Source organism: Sciurus carolinensis, chromosome X (assembly GCF_902686445.1).
Source record: "Sciurus carolinensis chromosome X, mSciCar1.2, whole genome shotgun sequence".
NCBI classification, from domain to species: Eukaryota; Metazoa; Chordata; class Mammalia; order Rodentia; family Sciuridae; genus Sciurus; species Sciurus carolinensis.
The window spans coordinates 39,725,375-39,744,134 of record NC_062232.1 but is presented as its reverse complement, the minus strand read 5'-3'; the positions used below and the strand labels follow the sequence as shown (position 1 = coordinate 39,744,134).

The window sequence follows — 18,760 nt, the reverse complement described above, 5'->3', positions numbered from 1 at the left end:
TCATTTCAATAAAGAGATAGAGGGTGGGAGGGGTGGGGGGAAGGGAAAAAATAACAGAATGAATCAAACATTACCCTATGTAAATTTATGACACAAATGGTATGCCTTTACGCCATGTACAAATAGAGAAACAACATGTATCCCATTTGTGTACAATAATAAAATAAATAAATAAATAATAAAAAAATAGAAAAAAAAGAGATAGAGATTCTGAAAAAAACAAGCAGAAATCCTTGAAATGAAGGAAACAATAAACTAAATTAAAAACTCAATAGAAAGTACCACCAACAGACTAGATCACTTGGAAGAAAGAAACTCAGTCAATGAAGACAAAATATTTAATCTTGAAAATAAAGTTGACCACACAAAAAAACTGGTAAAAAAAAATCATGAACAGATCTTCCAGGAATTATGGGATAACATGAAAAGACCAAATTTTAAAATTATTGGAATTGAGGAAGGCACAGAGATACAAACCAAAGGAATGAACAATCTACTCAATGAAATAATATCAGAAAAATTCCCAAACCTGAAGAATGAAATGAAAAATCAAATACAAGAGGCTTACAGGACAGCAAATATACAAAATTACAATGGATCCACACCAAGGCACATTATAACGAAAATGCCCAACATACGAAATAAAGATAGAATTTTAAGGGCTGAGAGAGAAAAGTATCAGATTACATATAGGGGGAAACCAATACAGATATCAGCAGATTTCTTAGCCCAGACCATAAAAGCTAGGAGGGTCTGGGACAACATATTTTAAGCTCTGAAAGAACATGGATGCCAACCAAGAATCTTCTACCCAGCAAAACTAACCTTCAGATTTGATGATGAAATAAAATTCTTCCATGATAAAAAAAAGTTAAAAGAATTTGCAAATAGAAAGACTGCATTACAGAACATTCTCAGTAAAACATTCTATGAGGAGGAAATGAAAAACAACAATGAAAATCAGCAAAGTGAGGAACTACACTAAAGGAAAAGCCAATCAAAGGAGAAACCAAGTCAAGTTAAAAAACAAAAATAAGCCAAAATGACCAGGAATACAAATCATATCTCAATAATAACACTGGATATTAATGACCTAAACTCATTAATCAAAAGATGTAGACTAGCAGATTGGGTTTAAAAACAGACCCAACAATATGCTACCTTGAAGAGACTCATCTCATAGGAAAAGACATCCACAGACTGAAGGTGAAAGGATGGGGCAAAACATACCACGCACATGGACTCAGTAAAAAAGCTGGGGTTTCCATCCTCATATCAGATAAAGTGGACTTCAAGCCGAATTAGTCAGAAGGGATAAGGAAGGACATTTCATACTGCTTAAGGGAAACATAAATCAACAAGACATAACAATCGTAAATATTTATGCCCCAAACAATGGAGCATCTATGTACATCAAACAAATCCTTCTCAATTTCAGGAACCAAATAGACCACAACACGGTAATACTGGGTGATTTTAACACAACTCTCTTACCACTGGACAGATCTTCTAAACAAAAACTGAACAAAGAAACCGTAACTCAATAACACAATCAATAACTTAGACTTAACAGACATATATAAAATATTCCATCCATCAATGAGCAAATACACTTTCTTCTCAGCAGCACATGGATCCTTCTCTAAAATAGACCACGTTATGCCACAAAGCACCTCTTAGCAAATATAAAAAATTGAGATACTACCTTGTATTCTATCAGATCATAATGGAATGAAATTAAAAATGAATGATAAAATAAAAAATAGAAACTTCTCCAACACCTGTAGACTGATATGCTATTGAATGGTGCATGGATAGCAGAAGACATCAGGGTGGAGATAAAAAAATTCTTAGAGGTAAACAAGAACAATGATACAACATATCAAAATCTCGGGGAGACTTTTTGTCTGACATCTTGATGAGGCTGTAGTAACTGCTGCTGCTCTCCAGCCTTCATGATGCTGCCCAAGGATGATGAGAAGAAGAAAGATGCCAGAAAGTCAGCCAAGGATGACAAGAAGAAGAAAGATGCCAGAAAGTCAGCCAAGAAAGACAAAGACCCAGTGAACAAATCTGGGGGCAAAGCCAAAAAGAAGTGGTCCAAAGGAAAAGTTCAAGACAAGCTCAACAATCTAGTCTTGTTTGACAAAGCTACTTATGATAAACTCTATAAGGAAGTTACCAACTATAAGCTTATAACTCCAGCTGTTGTCTCTCAGAGACTAAAGATTCAAGGTTCCCTGACCAGGGCAGCCCTTCAGGAGCTCCTCAGTAAAGGACTTATCAAACTGGTTTCAAAGCACAGAGTTCAAGTAATTTACACCAGAAATATCAAAGGTGGACATACCCCAGCTGCTGGTGAAGATGCATGAAAAGGTCCAATCAACTGTACATTTGGAAAAATAAAACTTAATAAATAAAAAAAATCTTGGGGACACTATGAAAGCAGAACTAAGAGGAAGATTCATTGCATGGAGTGCATTCAATAAAAGAACAAACAGTCAATAAATAAATGACCTAATATTACATCTCAAAGCCCTAGAAAAAGAAGAACAGATCAACACTAAAAGTAGCAGAATAGAGGAAGTAATTAAAATCTGAGCTGAAATAAATGAAATTGAAACAAAAGAAACAAATTGAAGAATTTGAAAAAACAAAATGTTCGTTCTTTGAAAAAATAAACAAAATTGATAAACCCTTAGCCACACTAATGAAAAGGAGAGAGAAAACTCCAATTACTAAAATTTGTGATGAAAAAAGAAATATCATGACAGACACTATTGAAATACAAACATAATTAGAAGCTATTTTGTAAAACTATACTCCAAAAAAATAGGAAAATGTTGAAGACATCAACAAATCTAGAAACATTTGATTCACTCAAACTGAATGAGGAGGACATACACAATTTAAACAGATCAATTTCAAGCAATGAAACAGAAGAAGCCATCAAAAGCCTACCAACCATGCCCAGGACCAGATGGATTCTCAGCCAAGTTCTATAAGACCTTCAAAAAAGAACTAATTTCAATACTCCTCAAAGTATTCCATGAAATAGAAAAGAAGGGAACCCTTCCAAACTCATTCCATGAAGCTAGTATCACCCTGATACCAAAAGCAGAAAAAGACACATCAAAGCAAGAAAACGTTAGGGGACTGGGGAGATAGCTCAGCTGGTAGAGTGCTTGCCTTGCAAGCACAAGGCCCTGAGTTCGATCCCCAGTACCGCAAAAAAAAAAAAAAAGAAAGAAAGAAAGAAAGAAAACTTTAGACTAATATCCCTGATGAACATAGATGCAAAAATTCTTAACAAAATTCTGGTAAACTGCATACAAAAACATTAAAAATATAGTGCACCATGATCAAGTTGGGTTCATCCCAGGGATGCAAGATTGATTCAACATCTGGAAATCAATAAATGTAATTCACCATATCAATAGACTTAAAGTTAAGAATCATACGATTATTTCGATGGATGCAGAAAAAGCATTTGATAAAATACAGTATCCCTTAATGCTCAAAACACTTGAAAAAATAGGGATATTAGGAACATACCTCAACAATGTAAAGACTATCTATGCTAACTCCAGGACCATCATCATTTTAAATGGAGAAAACTTAAAGCATTCCCTCTAAAACCTGGAACACGACAGGGATGCTCTTTCACTACTTCTATTCAATATCATCCTTGAAACTCTAGCCAGAACAATTAGACAGACCAAAGAAATTAAAGGGATATGAATAGGAAAAGAAGAACTCAAACTCTCACTATTTGCCAATGACATGATTCTATATTTATAGGATCTAAAAAATTCCACCAGAAAACTTCTAGAACTAACAAATGAATTCAGCAAAGTAGCAGGATATAAAATCAACACTCATAAATCTAATGCATTTCTATTCATAATTGATGACTCCTCTGAAAGAGAAAGGAGAACTACCCCATTCACAATAGCCTCAAAAAAAAATACTTGGGAAGCAATCTAAAAGAGGTAAAAGATCTCTACAATGAAATCTACAAAACACTCGAAAGAAAGAAATTAAAGAAAGTCTTAGAAAACAGAAAAATCTCCCATTTCTTGGATAGTCAGAATTAATTTTGTCCAAATGGCAATACTACCAAAAGCGCTATACAGATTCATGTGATTCTAATTAAAACCCCAATGACGTACCTTATAGAAATCATGAAATTCATTTGGAAGAATAAGAGACCCAGAATAGCTAAAGCAATCCTTAGCAGGAAGAATGAAGCAGGAGGTATCACAATACCAGACCTTAAACTATACTACAGATCAACAAAAACGGCATGATGTTTGCACCAAAATAGGCAGGTAGACCAATGGTACAGAATAGGGGACACAGAGACAGATCCGCATAAATACAGTTATCTCATACTAGACAAAGGTGCCAAAAACACACAATGGAGAAAAGATAGCCTCTTCAACAAATGACGCTGGGAAAACTGGGAATCCATATGCAGTAAAATGAAATTAAACCTCTGTCTCTCACCCTGCACAAAACTCAACTCAAAATGCATCAAGGACTTAGGAATTAGACCAGAGGCCCTGCACCAAATAGAAGAAAAAGCAGGCCCAAATCGTCATCATGTCGGCTTAGGACCAGACTTCCTTAACAAGACTCTCAAAGCGCAAGAAATAAGGGCAAGAATCAATAAATGGAATGGATTCAAACTAAAAAGCTTTTTCTCAGCAAAAGAAACAATCAATAATATGAAGAGAGAGCCTACAGAGTGGGAGAAAATCTTTACCATATGCACTTCAGATACAGCACTAATCTACAGAATTTATAAAGAACTCAAAAAACTTTACACTAAAAACATAAATAACCCATTCAAAAAATGGGGTAAGGAACTGAGCTGACACCTCACAGAAGATATACAAGCAATCAACAGATACATGAAAAATGTCCAACATTTCTAGGAATTAGAGAAATGCAAATCAAAACCCTAAGATTTCATCTCACCCCAATTAGAATGGCTATTATCAAGAATACAAGCAACAATAGGTGTTGGTGAGAATGTGCGGAAAAAGGTTCACTCATACATTGCTGGTGGGATTGCAAATTGGTGCAGCCACTCTGGAAAGCAGTATGAAGATTGCTCAGAAAACCTGGAATGAACTTACCATTTGACCTGGCTATCTCACTTAAAATCAGCATACTACAGTGATGCAGCCACATCAATATTCAGAGCAGCTCAATTCACAATAATTAGATTGTGGAACCAGCCTAGATGCCCTTCAATAGATGAATGGATAAAGAAATTGTGGTGTACATACACAATGGAATATTACTCAGTCATAAAGAATAAAATTATGGCATTTGCAGGTAAATGGATGGAGTTGGAGAATATCATGCTAAGTGAAATATGTTAATCCCCAAAAACCAAAGGCTGAATGTTTTCTCTGGTAAGTGGATGCTAGTACATAAAAGGGAGGGGAGAGGTAAGGGAAGAATGGAAGAACGTTGGATTGTGTATAGGGAAATGAGGGGAGGGGTGGGGGTAGGGGGAAGGAAAATTAATGGAATGAGACAAACATCATTACCCCATATACACGTATAATTACATGAATGGTATGACTTTACATCATGCACAACCAGAGAAATGAAAAGTTGTACCCCATTTGTGTTCAATGAATCAAAAAATAAATAAAATTAAAAATTAAAAAATGGGCAGATAACTGGGCATGATTCTACATGTCTGTAGTCCCAGCTACTTAGGAGGTTGAAGCAGGAGGATCACTTGAGCCAGTGAGTTCAAGACCAGTCTGGGTAACAGAGTCTGACCCCCATCTAAAAAATGGGCAAAATATTTTAGAAGATACATTAACCAAGATGATATACATATAGCAAACAATCATATGAGAAGATGCTCAACAGCATTAGTTATTAGAGAAGCATACATTAAAACCAAAGCTGGATAACACTACAGTCCCACTACAATGGCTAACATAATCATACTCAATGAGGGCAAAGATATGCAACAACTGAAACACATTTCTTTGACTAGCCAAAATATAAAATGGCCCAGCCACTTTGGAAAACAGTTTGCAATTTCTCAAATCATGAAGTATATACCCGTCACATGCCCAAGTCTTCCATGCATAGGCATTTATGCAAAATAAATGAAAACAATATCCAAACAGACTTGTATAAAAATGTTCATATTAGTTTTATTTTTAATAGTCAAAAACAACAAAACAAATTTCTACTAATACATAAACAAATTTTGGTACATCCATACATGTAATATCATTTAGCAATAAAAAGGAATGAATATGGATACATGTAACAACAGAAATTAATCTCAAAGTAATTATCTGACTGAAAGAAGTCAAACAAGAGTGCCTATAATATAATTTTATTTATATAAAATTACGGAAAATGCAAACTAGCCTATAATGACAGAAAATAGATCAATGGTTGCCTGCGGATGAGGAATAGGATATAGAGAAAGAACAAGATGACAAAAAGGCACAAGAAAACTTGTTGTAGGGGGGTGGATATGTTCATTTTTATTGTATTGATGAAAGGTGCACACACATCAAAACGTCAAATTGTATACTTTAAACAACTTCCATTCATCATGTGCTAATTAAGACACAATAAAGATGTAAAACATATTTTGAGGACAAGAGAAGAAATATGAAAATGAATTATATCTGAGATAGTATCAGATTAGATTGATATGAATTCCAGTTTGTGGGAGAACACTGTTCTTTTTAGGACATGGATGTCCTATTTTTTAATGGTATAATGTTATAATGTCTACAACTTACCATCAATATTTCAGGAAAAATTTATATATAATTGTTAAAAATAGATGACGGTTATATGGATTTTTATTGTAATTATTTTAATACTTCTATATGACTGAAAATGTACATAAGTAAAATGTGAAAGAAAATGATTTTATATTTTTTATTGCCTATCCTCATCTTCAAATAGAGACATGATTTTTACTACCATGGAATGTTACCAAATATACTGTAGGAATGTCGAGAGGGAGACATTCTCTATCTTCACTATCTTGGAATGTAAATAAATCTGAACAAATTGGTTGTTAAAGTATAAACATTAAGAACTTCATGGAGAATTGTCTCCTAATATGAGGCTAGAGTCAATCATACTAATCTGGGAAGAATAATGATATGAAATGAATGTGGAGTGGTACAAAATAAATGTAGAAGATGACAAAGATACCTTACATATGCATAATTGATATCCCTTTAAGAAGAGAAACAATGGATCAGAAAAAAAGTTATGCAAAATAAAACTTTTACCAAATGAATAACTGGAATGGCTTACTATAACCCAGGTAAAATTAATACACAAACATTGTGGTGGTGCATGACTGTAATCTCACTGACTTGAGAGGCTGAGGCAGGAGGATTGCAAGTTCAAGGCCAGCCTCAGAAATTTAGCAAGACTCTGTCTCAAAATGAAAACTAAAAAGTATTGGGAATGTATCTCAACAGTAATGTGCCTCTGGGTTAAATCCTCAGTACAAGGGATAAAAAAAAAAACAGGACCAAGACATGTGCTTCCATAGAACTGAACTTCAAAAATAAAAAGGAATCATATGGCAGAAAGGCACATTATATAATGTACAAGGAAAAAAAGAGCCAGTTTGTCTAAGACTTCTCACTGGCATCACTCAATTTTAGAACATCTGTCATGTTTTTAGGAAAAGAAAGTATATCAATCAGAAAAGCATAATCAGTATGACAATTATGGAATAAGGGTTTATTTTCCTTTTTTGGTGGTGTAGGGAATTGAACTCAGGGCCTCACCCATGTTAGGCAAGCACTTTGCCACTGAGCTATATTCCCATCATGGAATAAGGAATTTTAAAGTATTAATTAGACAATGCACAATTTATAAAGGAGTATCTGGGAATGTAAAGATAAGAAGGGGGGGGGCAGGAAGAGTTCAGAAATCACTGTAATGGGTGGATTAATCAGAGCTTTCAGGAATATCTCAGAAGCCAAAACATCCAGCTAGTGAAGTGGGATCGTGAAGAGGAGCTGAAGAAATCTACAAGAAGCTGTTCCCTCTGTGGGTCTGCACCCAAGAATCTGGTGGTGGGCCTGGGGCCACTGTCAGCAGTGCTGAGATGGAAAGAAGGACTGGATATAGAGTGGAAAAGAGTGAGGAAAAAATAAAACATGCTGGGTACCTCTGCATCTGTCCTTCACTGTATATAATTTCAAAGACTTTTAGAGCGGAAGTTTCCCCTTCTTTTTGACCTCCCAATTCTCACATGAATTCTACTTCTTACCAACTCTCGTTTCTCAGTTTAACCCAGACAACACAGAACAATTCAGCCTAATGACCTAATATTTTTTTCTACCAGAAGTTGCTTTATGGTGAATTCAGTCCTTCAGGTTTACTCAACTGCTTTCTTTAAATTCGTTTCCAAAATAGCACTCAACCAAGTCAACAATGGCTTACTAGTCACAAAAACCATCAGTTTTCCCCTCTCATATGACCTGACCTCTATTCTGGACACATCTTCCACTGATACACATCTTGGAAACACTCTTCTGTGAGTCCCTTTTTCATTTGGCATGTTTTTGACCTCTCTGGGCGCTCCTTCTCATTATCCACTCTAAATGGATCCATCTTGGCCTATTCCTCAAATGTTGGTCACACAAGCCTTAGTCCTAGGCTTGCTTTTGCTTTTTAACCACATTTTTCTGTAGATAGTTGGATGAGATTTAGATATACAGACATGTTCTCAAATCCCACTGCTTTCCCAAGCACAGAAAGTTGTATGGAGACCTAAGCAAGTACAGTAATTGAGGTGTACCTAATAGTCATTAAGAACTTCTCTCCATACAAAGTTGTAAGTGCCCTACACAAATAAAATGCATTAACTTCTTGTTATGGGTTGAATTGTGTCCTCCTAAAAAGATATGTGGAAATCATAACCCCCAGTACCTCAGAACATGACCTTATTTGGAAACAGTCTTTACATAGGCTATCAGCTTATAAAGAAGTTATTAGGGTAGGAACTAACTTACCTGGTTCTCTTACAAAAAGGAAAATTTAGATACAGAGACAGATGCATAGAAGGAACATGATGTAAAGACCTCAAGGAGAAATCATCTACGTCAATGGACTGATGCATCCACAAGCCAAGTAACACATAAAGCTACCAGAAGTTAGTAAAGAGGCATGGAATAGTTCCTTCCCTACCATTTTCATAGGGTATAGGGCCCTGATGACACGTTGATTTTGAACTTCTAGCCTCCAGAACTATGAGACAATAAATTTCTGTTGCTTTAAGCCACCTAATTTGTGGTACTTTGCTGAAGTAGCCCCAGGAGACTATGCTTCTCTGAGAAATCTGAGAGAGGTAACTAGTACGAACATCTTTATAGCTGAAAAAATCAGGAAAGACAGGTTAACTAACATGCCCAAGGTTACACAGCTAATAACTGGTAAAGCTAGGACTGATAACTCTGGCATGAGCCTAAACAAGCTACCTCTTCGCAAGCATGTGTGTGTGTGTGTCTGTGTGTGTGTGTGTGTGTGTGTGTGGTGGATCAGAACCTGGGTCTTGCACATGCTAGCTAAGTGCTCTATGACTGTGCTACATCCCCATCTCAACTCCTTAATATTCTTATTAATACTTCTTCTAATGACAAAACAATTTGAAGAAATTTTAATATGCAAATAACTGCATAAATTCTTGCATATTCACCCCACAAACTATCATACAACCATTCAAAAGAGACATTGTTGAGGAATAAAGCAAGATTCAAAGATGGTTGTATGCATCAAAGAAGAAAGCAATCTTTATATAGTTTCTAGGTGATTATAAGCATATTCACATATGTACATCTATACAGGTTTATTAGCAAGACTAAAACATGGAAGTGTTTCTAGTAGTTGATTAGCATTGGTTATCTGTTGGGGAAGAAGAGTGGAGGATAAAATTCATTAAATAGTGAATTTGTCAGCTAGTTTCTTTTTCGGGGTAACAAACCACAAACTTAGAGACTTACAATAAACATTTTAATCCATTATTATGTTAGTTGTCTGGGATGGGTGGAACAGATGGAAGAGCTTTCCTTGTCTGGGCCAGTATATTACTAACCTATTACTGTGTAACAAATTACCCTAACATTTGTCAGTTTAAAACAACATTTATTATCTCAGTTTCTCTGGGACACAAATTCAAGTATGGCTCAGAAGGATGCCTGTGACCAAAGACTTCTCATGAGGTCAGTCAAGCTATCTGGCTTGAAGGTTCCATCTGAAGGCAACATTGGGGGAGGATATCCTCTCAAAATCACTAACATGGGTCTTTTTAAAGGGTTTCCTAATGAGATGGCAGCTGTCTTCCCCTAGGATGAGCCATCTGAGAGATTAAGGGAACACCAAACCAGAAGCCATGGTCTTTCTGTAACCTAATCTTGGAAGTGATATCCATTACCTCTGCCTCATTCTAGAAGCAAGTCACTAAAACCAGCCCAAATTCAAGGAGAGGGGATTATACAACAGTATGAACACCAGGAGGAGCTAACATTCAGCATCATCTCAGAGATTGTTGACCATAGTTACCTTGATCAGGAATGGCTGGCTGGGACGTCTTTGTTCACATATTTGGCAGTTGAAAATCGGTTGGTCGAGGTGCCACAGTTGGGATGAATCATATCTGCTCCACCACTGCTCCAAGTGGTCTGTCATTTTCCAATTTCACAGTTCCTGCTTTTTCACACATGGGCTTAGGACTCCAAAGAGCAGCAAGAGTGGGCCAACCTCAACGTGCAAACACTTCTTATGGCTTCCTGTGTCATATTTGCTAATATTCCATTAGCTAAAGAAATGGTCAAGCCCAGTTTCAAGGGCTGAAGAAATAAACTCTATTTCTTGGTAGTTAAAATGGTAAAGTCACATTGAAAAGGGGCATATGTGCTGATGGTAGGGACCAAAGGAGACTGTCTACATATCTGGCCTAGGATGTAGAAACCTGGAAAGTGCATTGCTTACATTGTTAAAACAAAAAAAGCTAAATAATCTACAGAATTATAACTTTTATTAACCCTATCAGAGATCTAAGAACATAGAGCAAGCAGCCAGCTCAACATATAAGAAATAACAAGTGCTTCAAAGGACGCAGGAAGTTATCCTGGGCCACCTGTGGCAGAGCAGGGGAGAATATGAGGTCACCATATGAGAATAATAATTTAGCAAGAAAATTTAATAAATTGTTAAAGGCTAAATGTGGGATAGTGTAAGAATACAGAACCCCTGAGAGCTATAGACCCAAGGGCTATTGGATCCCACTTGAAGGCTCTTCTCCATAGACCTCCACTGGGTGCTCATAAGAAACACTAGTCGGGGCTCGGACTGTAGCTCAGGGGTAGAGCACTTGCCTAGCATGTGCGAGGCACTGGTTTCAATCCTTAGCACTGTACATTAATAAATTTAAAAATAAAGGTCCAGGGGCTGGGGAGATAGCTCAGTCGGTAGAGTGCTTGCCTTGCAAGCACAGGGCCCTGGGTTCGATCCCCAGCACCAAAAAAAAAAAATAAATAATAAAAAAAAATAAAGGTCCATCAATAACTAAAAAAAATTAAAAAAAAACACTAGTGGTATGGTGGGAAACTAGAGAAAGCCTCCTTCCCTGGTGTAGGCCAGTAAGGGGGTGGCTGCTGATACAGAAATGATACAAAATACCAAGGGACCCTACTCTATTAAACAAAAGCCTTAAGCCACTCAGTGCAGTGCAGCAAACCCACTTCACCCTCAGGATACAGGTGAAGATCCACTGTGACTAGAGAAAGGGAAAAGGAAAAAAACAATCTACCCATGATGGAAGGGCAGGAAACTATTGTGGGCCAGACAATAAAATACCTCCTACCAGTGGAAGAGGGGCAGGATCACTGGGGAAAAAAACAGTGTTAAGACCCAGGGACACAGGAAAACTTTTGTGTCCCATACCAGGCTAGCAAGAACCAAGTAAGAACAGCAGTGTAGCTGGGCACAGTGATGCATGTCTTTAATTCCAGTGACTTGGGAGGCTGAGCCAGGAGAATTATTAATTTCAAGGTTAGCCTGGGCAACAAAGAGAAACCCTGTCCCCCCCACCCAAAAAAATAAAAAATAAAAGGGCTGGGGATATAGCTCAGGGGTAAAGTGCCCCTGGATTCATCCCCAGTACCAAACTAACAAACAAAACACCAGAAGTCTACTACTAAGAGAGAGACAAAATGTAGAGAGACCATCACTGAGATGGAGAAATATTGGAAAGGCCTAAAGACAAATACAGTCCAGGAATGTTGAGAAAAATTCTCTAGAAAACCAGTGTCTACTTCAACCACAAGGTAATATTAGAGGAATTTGAAGTCTATGTTACGCTGAAGTTCACAACAGCAACAACAAAACGAAAACCCAACACTGACTGTATCAACTCAATGCCCCCTTGCTAATGGCCTATCAGAAGAGCAGTCATGCATATTTCCATGAATAAATACTATTCATTGCAGTTTATCCTGCCCTTTACCCAATATCCAACATTTAGCTAAAACTTACTAGATGCAGAACAGCAAAAGAAAGGAACCTACTGTCAAAAGGTAAAGCAGTCAAAAGACCTGAACTCACTTGGCTGAGTTACTGGAACTATCAGGCAGGGAAATTAAAATAAACTGGGTTAAAATATGTTAAATGGTGTTATAGACTGGATGTCTGTGTTCCCACAAAACCTGTATACTGAAATCCTTATCCCCAATGTGATGGTATCAGGAGGTGGGGCCTTTGAGAGGTAGGTAGGTCATGAGGTGGAGGCCTTACAAATGGGATTCATGCCCTTATAAAAGGTACCCCAGAGAGCTTTCCAGTGAGGATACAGAAGGCCCAAAAGCCAAGTAAGGGTACAATGAGAGCTTGGTAGTCTATAATCCAGAAAAGGGTCCTCACAAGAACCTGATCATACTGGCACCCCAATCTCAGACTTCTAGCTTTCAGAATGATAAAAAAATAAATTTCTGTTATTTATAAGCCATCCAGTCTATAGTACTTTGTTACAGTAGTTCAAACTAAGACAAAGGAAATAGTGGAAAATGGGAACATGAATGAACAGATAGGGAATTTCGGCAGAAATAGAAACACTATACAAATCAAATGGAAATAGTAAATATAAAAAATAAAACATAACCGAAAAGAAGAATGCTTTAAATAGGTTCATCAGTAGGCCTGACAGAGCCAGGATGCAGGGGAATCAGTGTACTTGAAGATAGATCAATATAAATTATCCCAAATGAAATGCAAAGAGAAATAAAAGCTGAAAAGGACACCCATATAGAGATGGGAGACATGTAACATTTTTCTAACACAGTGTACGTTCTGATCACAAATTATTCAATTACCACCCCATGCAAGACATGGTCACTCTCATTCCAGGGCCTCTAAATATTCCATCCAAAATCATGGTATCAGGCTCAAATCCAGGATTCCATGTCTTCTGTACCAGTTTCAGATGTGGCCAAGGCTCCTTGAGTACAGTTTCTCAGTTTCTTGATCCTGTGAGCTAAATGACAAGTTATTTGGCACGCCCTTCTCAAACACACACTTAAGATATATATGGGGAGAGGAAGAATAACTGCAATAGGGAGAATATTCCCATTCAATAAGAAGAGCAACAAGATCATTCACTGTTCCATAATAATTCTGAAATACCACAGAGAAAATGTCAGCTCCCCTTTCTCCAGGGACAGATAGTGTTTCCTGATTATGGCCCAGTTTTCCCTAGAAATGGCTTTCCAGTCCATTTTAATATATTGTTCTTGGGCCTTCCCTCTGAGACATCCTTCACTTCCCATAAGAAATGGTTCATATTTGTAAGCTGAATAACATTGTTGTCTTGCATTCTGTTCACAGAAGTTAGGGAGAAGAATCCAGAGTCATTTTGAATTGTTTCAGTTCCTTTAAGGCCAATATGGAGGTAGTTTCACAGATAAAACTCAATTAAAAACTCTGAGTTTCCTATGAATCTGTTCAAGTCTACTCCATGCCCTAAATGCCACATCAACAATTCTTTTTAGGCAAGTCTTTCTCCTTAGAGTATTGTCAGGCTACTGTGGAATCATATCACAAAGATTTTTAGATACCCATTAGTTTCACTGACAGGGTTTCCCAACAACCAAGAGAATACAGTATTTCACATATTGTAACAAAGGGTTTTACAGGCATACCCATGACTTGATATTCACCCTAAGGTCATTTTGTACCTTAAAAATATTTTGGTGGCCGAAGAGACTAGTTACGTGAAAAAATTATTTCCCAACACAGCAAATTCTGGCATTTCTCTATTTCTTCTGATTGTTTGCCAGGGGAACAAGTATTTATTTTATTCATTTTTCTCATTCTGTACCTTCTCATATGCAGTTAAAAGCAGCAAACTGACTCTTCCTATATTCCATAGCAAATCTCTTTAGTCAGATTCACAAGTTTGTTTGGTACATTCTGTATCTTCCCACAGAGCATGGTGATCATTTTGCCACTTTTTCCTTTCTAATAAGTTGTCATATTTTCCAGACTTTGCTAACAGATTTCCTCACTATTCTCCAGTCTCTACTGGCTACCCAGGTCCAAAGTCAATGCCATATTATGTTTGGGTATAATTCAATTCACACACATACACTTTTAAGTATTATTTAGCATTTGATACGCAACAAACTACCCCAAAACATAATTACCTAAAGCCATGATCACTTATTTAACTCATAATTCTTCAGGTTCGCTGGGATAACTGACATGGCTATTTTGGGCTGGGTTGGTTTGGCTGGGGACATAGGCCTATGAAGGACTCATTCCCAAGCCCATATGCAAATTGTTCCATGGGGCATCAGCTAAACTGGCTCACCTCTGCTCTATGTGATTTCTCGTCCCACAGTAGGGCATCTGTGCTTCTTAACACTGAGATCTCAGGATTCCAAAGAGCAGCGAGAAAGGATAAGCCCCAAAGCAAGCGTTCACACTTCTCCAGCCTCTTCTTGAATCTCTCTGATAATGTTCCTTGGCCAAAGCAAATCATATGGCCAAGTTGAAAGTCAAGGAGCAAAGACGGATAAGAACTATTTTGTGTTAGCTTTTAGTCACTATGACCAAATTACCTGACAAGACCAATTTAGAGGACAAAAAGTTTATTTCAGGCTCATAGTTTCCAAGGTTCTGCTCATGGTCAGCCAGTTCCATCACTCTGGGCCTGAGGTGAGGTATAGCATCATGACTAATGAGTGCCCTGGAGGAAAGCTATTAGCTCATGGCAACCAGGAAGCAGAGAGTGAGGTGAAAGGGCTGCACAGAAGATGAACCTTCCAGGGTATACTCCCAGTGACCCACCTCCTTGAGCCATGCATACAGTCTGCACACAGCTAACACCCAGTTAGTCCATTCAAACTAAGATGGGCTGATCAGGTTATAGCTCTCATAATATAATCATTTCACCTTTGAACATTCTTGCATTAACACAGGAGCCTTTAGAGGACACTTTGTATCCAAGCCATAACATATTTAATAAGAGAAACAACAAGGTACCATTGCAAAAGGGACTGTGCATAAATGGATGGGAGGAATCTGTGGTTATTTTGCATTGTGCTATGTACTATGTACTATGTACTAAGAGTACTATGTCACAGAAAACAGTAGGAATAATATTCATGTGTTCATATAAAACTGTATATGCAGATGTGTGTATATAAAGAGCCAAAATGACTTTTATGAATTCTTTTGATAGATATATTCAATAATGAACACTTGATAAACATTCTAAATTTTAAAAAAGAATTTCATTTCAATTATTCATCCTTTTATGCAATATTTTACCACAAACACCCTATAGAACTGAGAGGTCTGCTGCACAACAAATACATTATTTTCTTATGAAACTGCTTACTATAATATAGTAAACATGACTGTCACTTAAATAATTTTACATCCTCTACCCTATAAACAATTTGGTAATAATTGCTTCATGATACTTTCCACAGGAAGGTTTTTCCTAACGTACCAAACTGACAGCATTTTCTCAATGTTAATTCTACTGTATTTTGTGAGACTGTGTAAATGTGAAAATCCCCCTTCTTTCAATTCTTACAGGGTCTCTTCTAAATTTTTTTTTCATCTCAAGTGAGATAGACTGATGAATGCTTTTTTATACAGTGTATTCATACAAGGTCCATCTCAGATGAATTTTATAATACACAGTTAGACCTGACTTCTATGGTAAGGCTCTCTCATTTTTAAGAAACAGGGTTATTTCATGTATGAATATTGCGATGCATACTAAGAACTGATTTCTGGGTGAAGCCCTTTCCACAGTCACTGCATTTATAGGGTTTATCTCCAGTATGAATTGTCTGGTGTTTATTGAAATTTGACCTGTCAGTGAAGGCCTTCCCACACTCTGCACATATATATGGTTTCTCTCCTGTGTGAATTCGCTGATGTACTTTGAGATGTGGTTTCTTGGAGAAGGATTTCTCACAGTCAGGACATTTATAAGGCTTCTCTGTAGTATGAATTCTCTGATGTGTAATCAACTCTGACTTCTGGATGAAGGCCCTTCCACAGTCGGCACAAACATAGGGTTTTTCTCCCGTATGGATGGTCTGGTGTTTATTGAAATTTGACCTGTCGGTGAAGGCCTTCCCGCATTCAGCACATATATAAGACTTCTCTCCAGTGTGAGACTTCTGGTGAGTATTGAGATTTGACCTATTGGTGAAGGCCTTCCCACATTGAGTACATATATAGGGTTTCTCTCCTGTATGAATTCGCTTATGCATCTGAAGTTGGGACTTGGAAGGAAAAGATTTCCCACAATCACTGCATTCATAAGGTTTCTCTCCAGTATGAATTCTTTGATGTGCAGTCAAGTGAGCCTTCTGGATGAAGGCCTGCCCACATTCAGTACATATATAGGATCTCTCTCCTGTGTGAATTCTCTGATGCATTCTGAGTGTTGACTTCTGGGTGAAGGCTTTCCCACACTCACTACATTTATGATGTCTCTCTCCAGTATGGATTTTCTGATGTATATTGAGGGCTGAGTTCAGGGAGAAACCTTTCCCACATTCACTGCATTCATAGAGTTTTTCTCCATTATGAGTTGTCTGATGCCTGAGTAGAGAAGACAGCTGGAAAAATGACTTTCCACATTCACTGCATTTATAGGGTTTCTCTCTAGTATGACTTTTCTCATGCATCATTAATTCTGAATTCTGGAGGAAGGCCTTCCCACATTGAGAACATATGTATAGTTTTTCATCTCTATGAACTCGCAGATATATACTGAGTAGTGGCTTCTGTGTAAAAGCATTTACACATTTGCTAAGTTCATGAGGTTTTTCCACAGTGTGAATTCTTGAAGGTGCAAAGAGATAAGACTTTTGGGTGAAGATCTTCCCAAATTCAGCACATGTGTTTGCTTTCTCCCCAACAGGAAATTTCAGATTTTGACTAAGTGTGTTTTTGAGGCTGAGGACTTTTTCACACTGATCACTTTCACAGATCTTCACTCCCATACGTGCATTTTCATGGTTAGTAAAAGAAGTGCTCTGACTGAAAACTTGACCATGGCCAACAATTTTATCAAAGTTCTTTGATGTATTGTTTTTGTCATGAATATGTAAGTCCACATTATGCCTGAAACGTTTCTCAAATGAGTCATGTTTATGGGATCTCTTCTGTGAACGAATGAGATTTGGGCTTGGATGTATACATCTTCCAATGTCTGTATATTCATGATCCAGCTCTTTGTTCAATATTTTCTTATTGAAAAACTCGGTGTGATTTGGAGGGCTGTTCTGTTTTTCCTGGCATATTTTTATCTGATCAGCATCTTGCCACAGTTCTTCTAAAATGGAATATAATGAATCATCTCGTGTATCTTCATCCTCTATTTCACCATGAAATGTAGTTTTTCCAGAAGTTCTTTTTTGTGAGTTCTTAATTCCAAATTTACCATCTAAAGACAAAGAAAAATTAAAAGTGGCATAAAGAATAGATAGCAGAAGATTAAAGGGTATACACAATCTTATCCAAATTAAACCCATGGAAATATGATGATGACGACATGAAATACATATATAGCACTTATTATAAGTCAACCTCTTATGTGACACAATATTCCAAGTGCTATTCTAAGAAATACATACATATGAACACATTTAATCCTTTAAAACACTCTATAAGGTATGTACCATTATTATTCACCTTTTGTGGATAAGGAAAGTGAAGCCCATAATGGTTATATAATTTACAGTAAAACACAGCTCTTAAGTGTTGGAGATTAAAGTTCAACATAAACATTCTAGCCCTATTTTGGTAGGAAGCTTGGATATCAAATAGTGTGGACAGAAGACTTATAAGATAAGAATTACAAGGGAAAATATCTGTGGAGAGACTATGCAGAGAGAAGGTGAATCAGAGTCTAAGTCTTCATCAGTTTTCAATTATAAATCCTCACAAGTCTCATTGCTATATCTTGCTATTATCAGCAACAAAACAAACTAATATGATAAAAAAGAACTTACTGATATCCACAGGAAAAATACCATGATCATAGCCATCCTAATCTATGCAAACAATAAATGGATACCTAAAATCCAATTCTCTATGCAGGTGAAACTGTTTGCTTATGTTGCATACATATGTATTGTGTGTGTATTAAATTATATATATATATATATATATATATATATATATAAATTATATATATATCACAGAG

At 36.9% G+C, this 18,760-nt stretch overlaps 2 protein-coding genes across 9 annotated transcripts in view; one reads left to right on the top strand and one right to left on the bottom strand.

Annotated features, from left to right (window-relative positions):
* Nucleotides 1-1,955: 1,955 nt before the first annotated feature.
* LOC124971442 (40S ribosomal protein S25-like) lies at nt 1,956-2,372 on the top strand. Its single transcript, XM_047535218.1, has one exon. It carries the CDS (start codon nt 1,956-1,958, stop codon nt 2,370-2,372), a length of 417 nt encoding a protein of 138 aa, XP_047391174.1.
* A 9,762-nt stretch (nt 2,373-12,134) lies between these two features.
* Nucleotides 12,135-18,760, bottom strand: part of Znf81 (zinc finger protein 81) — a 111,330-nt gene continuing 104,704 nt past the window's right edge. For all 8 annotated transcript variants that reach the window (XM_047535617.1, XM_047535616.1, XM_047535618.1 and 5 more), the window contains one exon: nt 12,135-17,998. In XM_047535617.1, the coding sequence (XP_047391573.1) occupies nt 16,290-17,998 (1,709 nt within the window). In that variant the 3' untranslated portion in view covers nt 12,135-16,289. The remainder of the gene's footprint in view (nt 17,999-18,760) is intronic.

Excerpts from the sequence above, each read along its gene's own strand:
- LOC124971442 (XM_047535218.1), top strand. The coding sequence starts at position 1,956 with ATGATGCTGCCCAAGGATGATGAGAAGAAGAAAGATGCCAGAAAGTCA.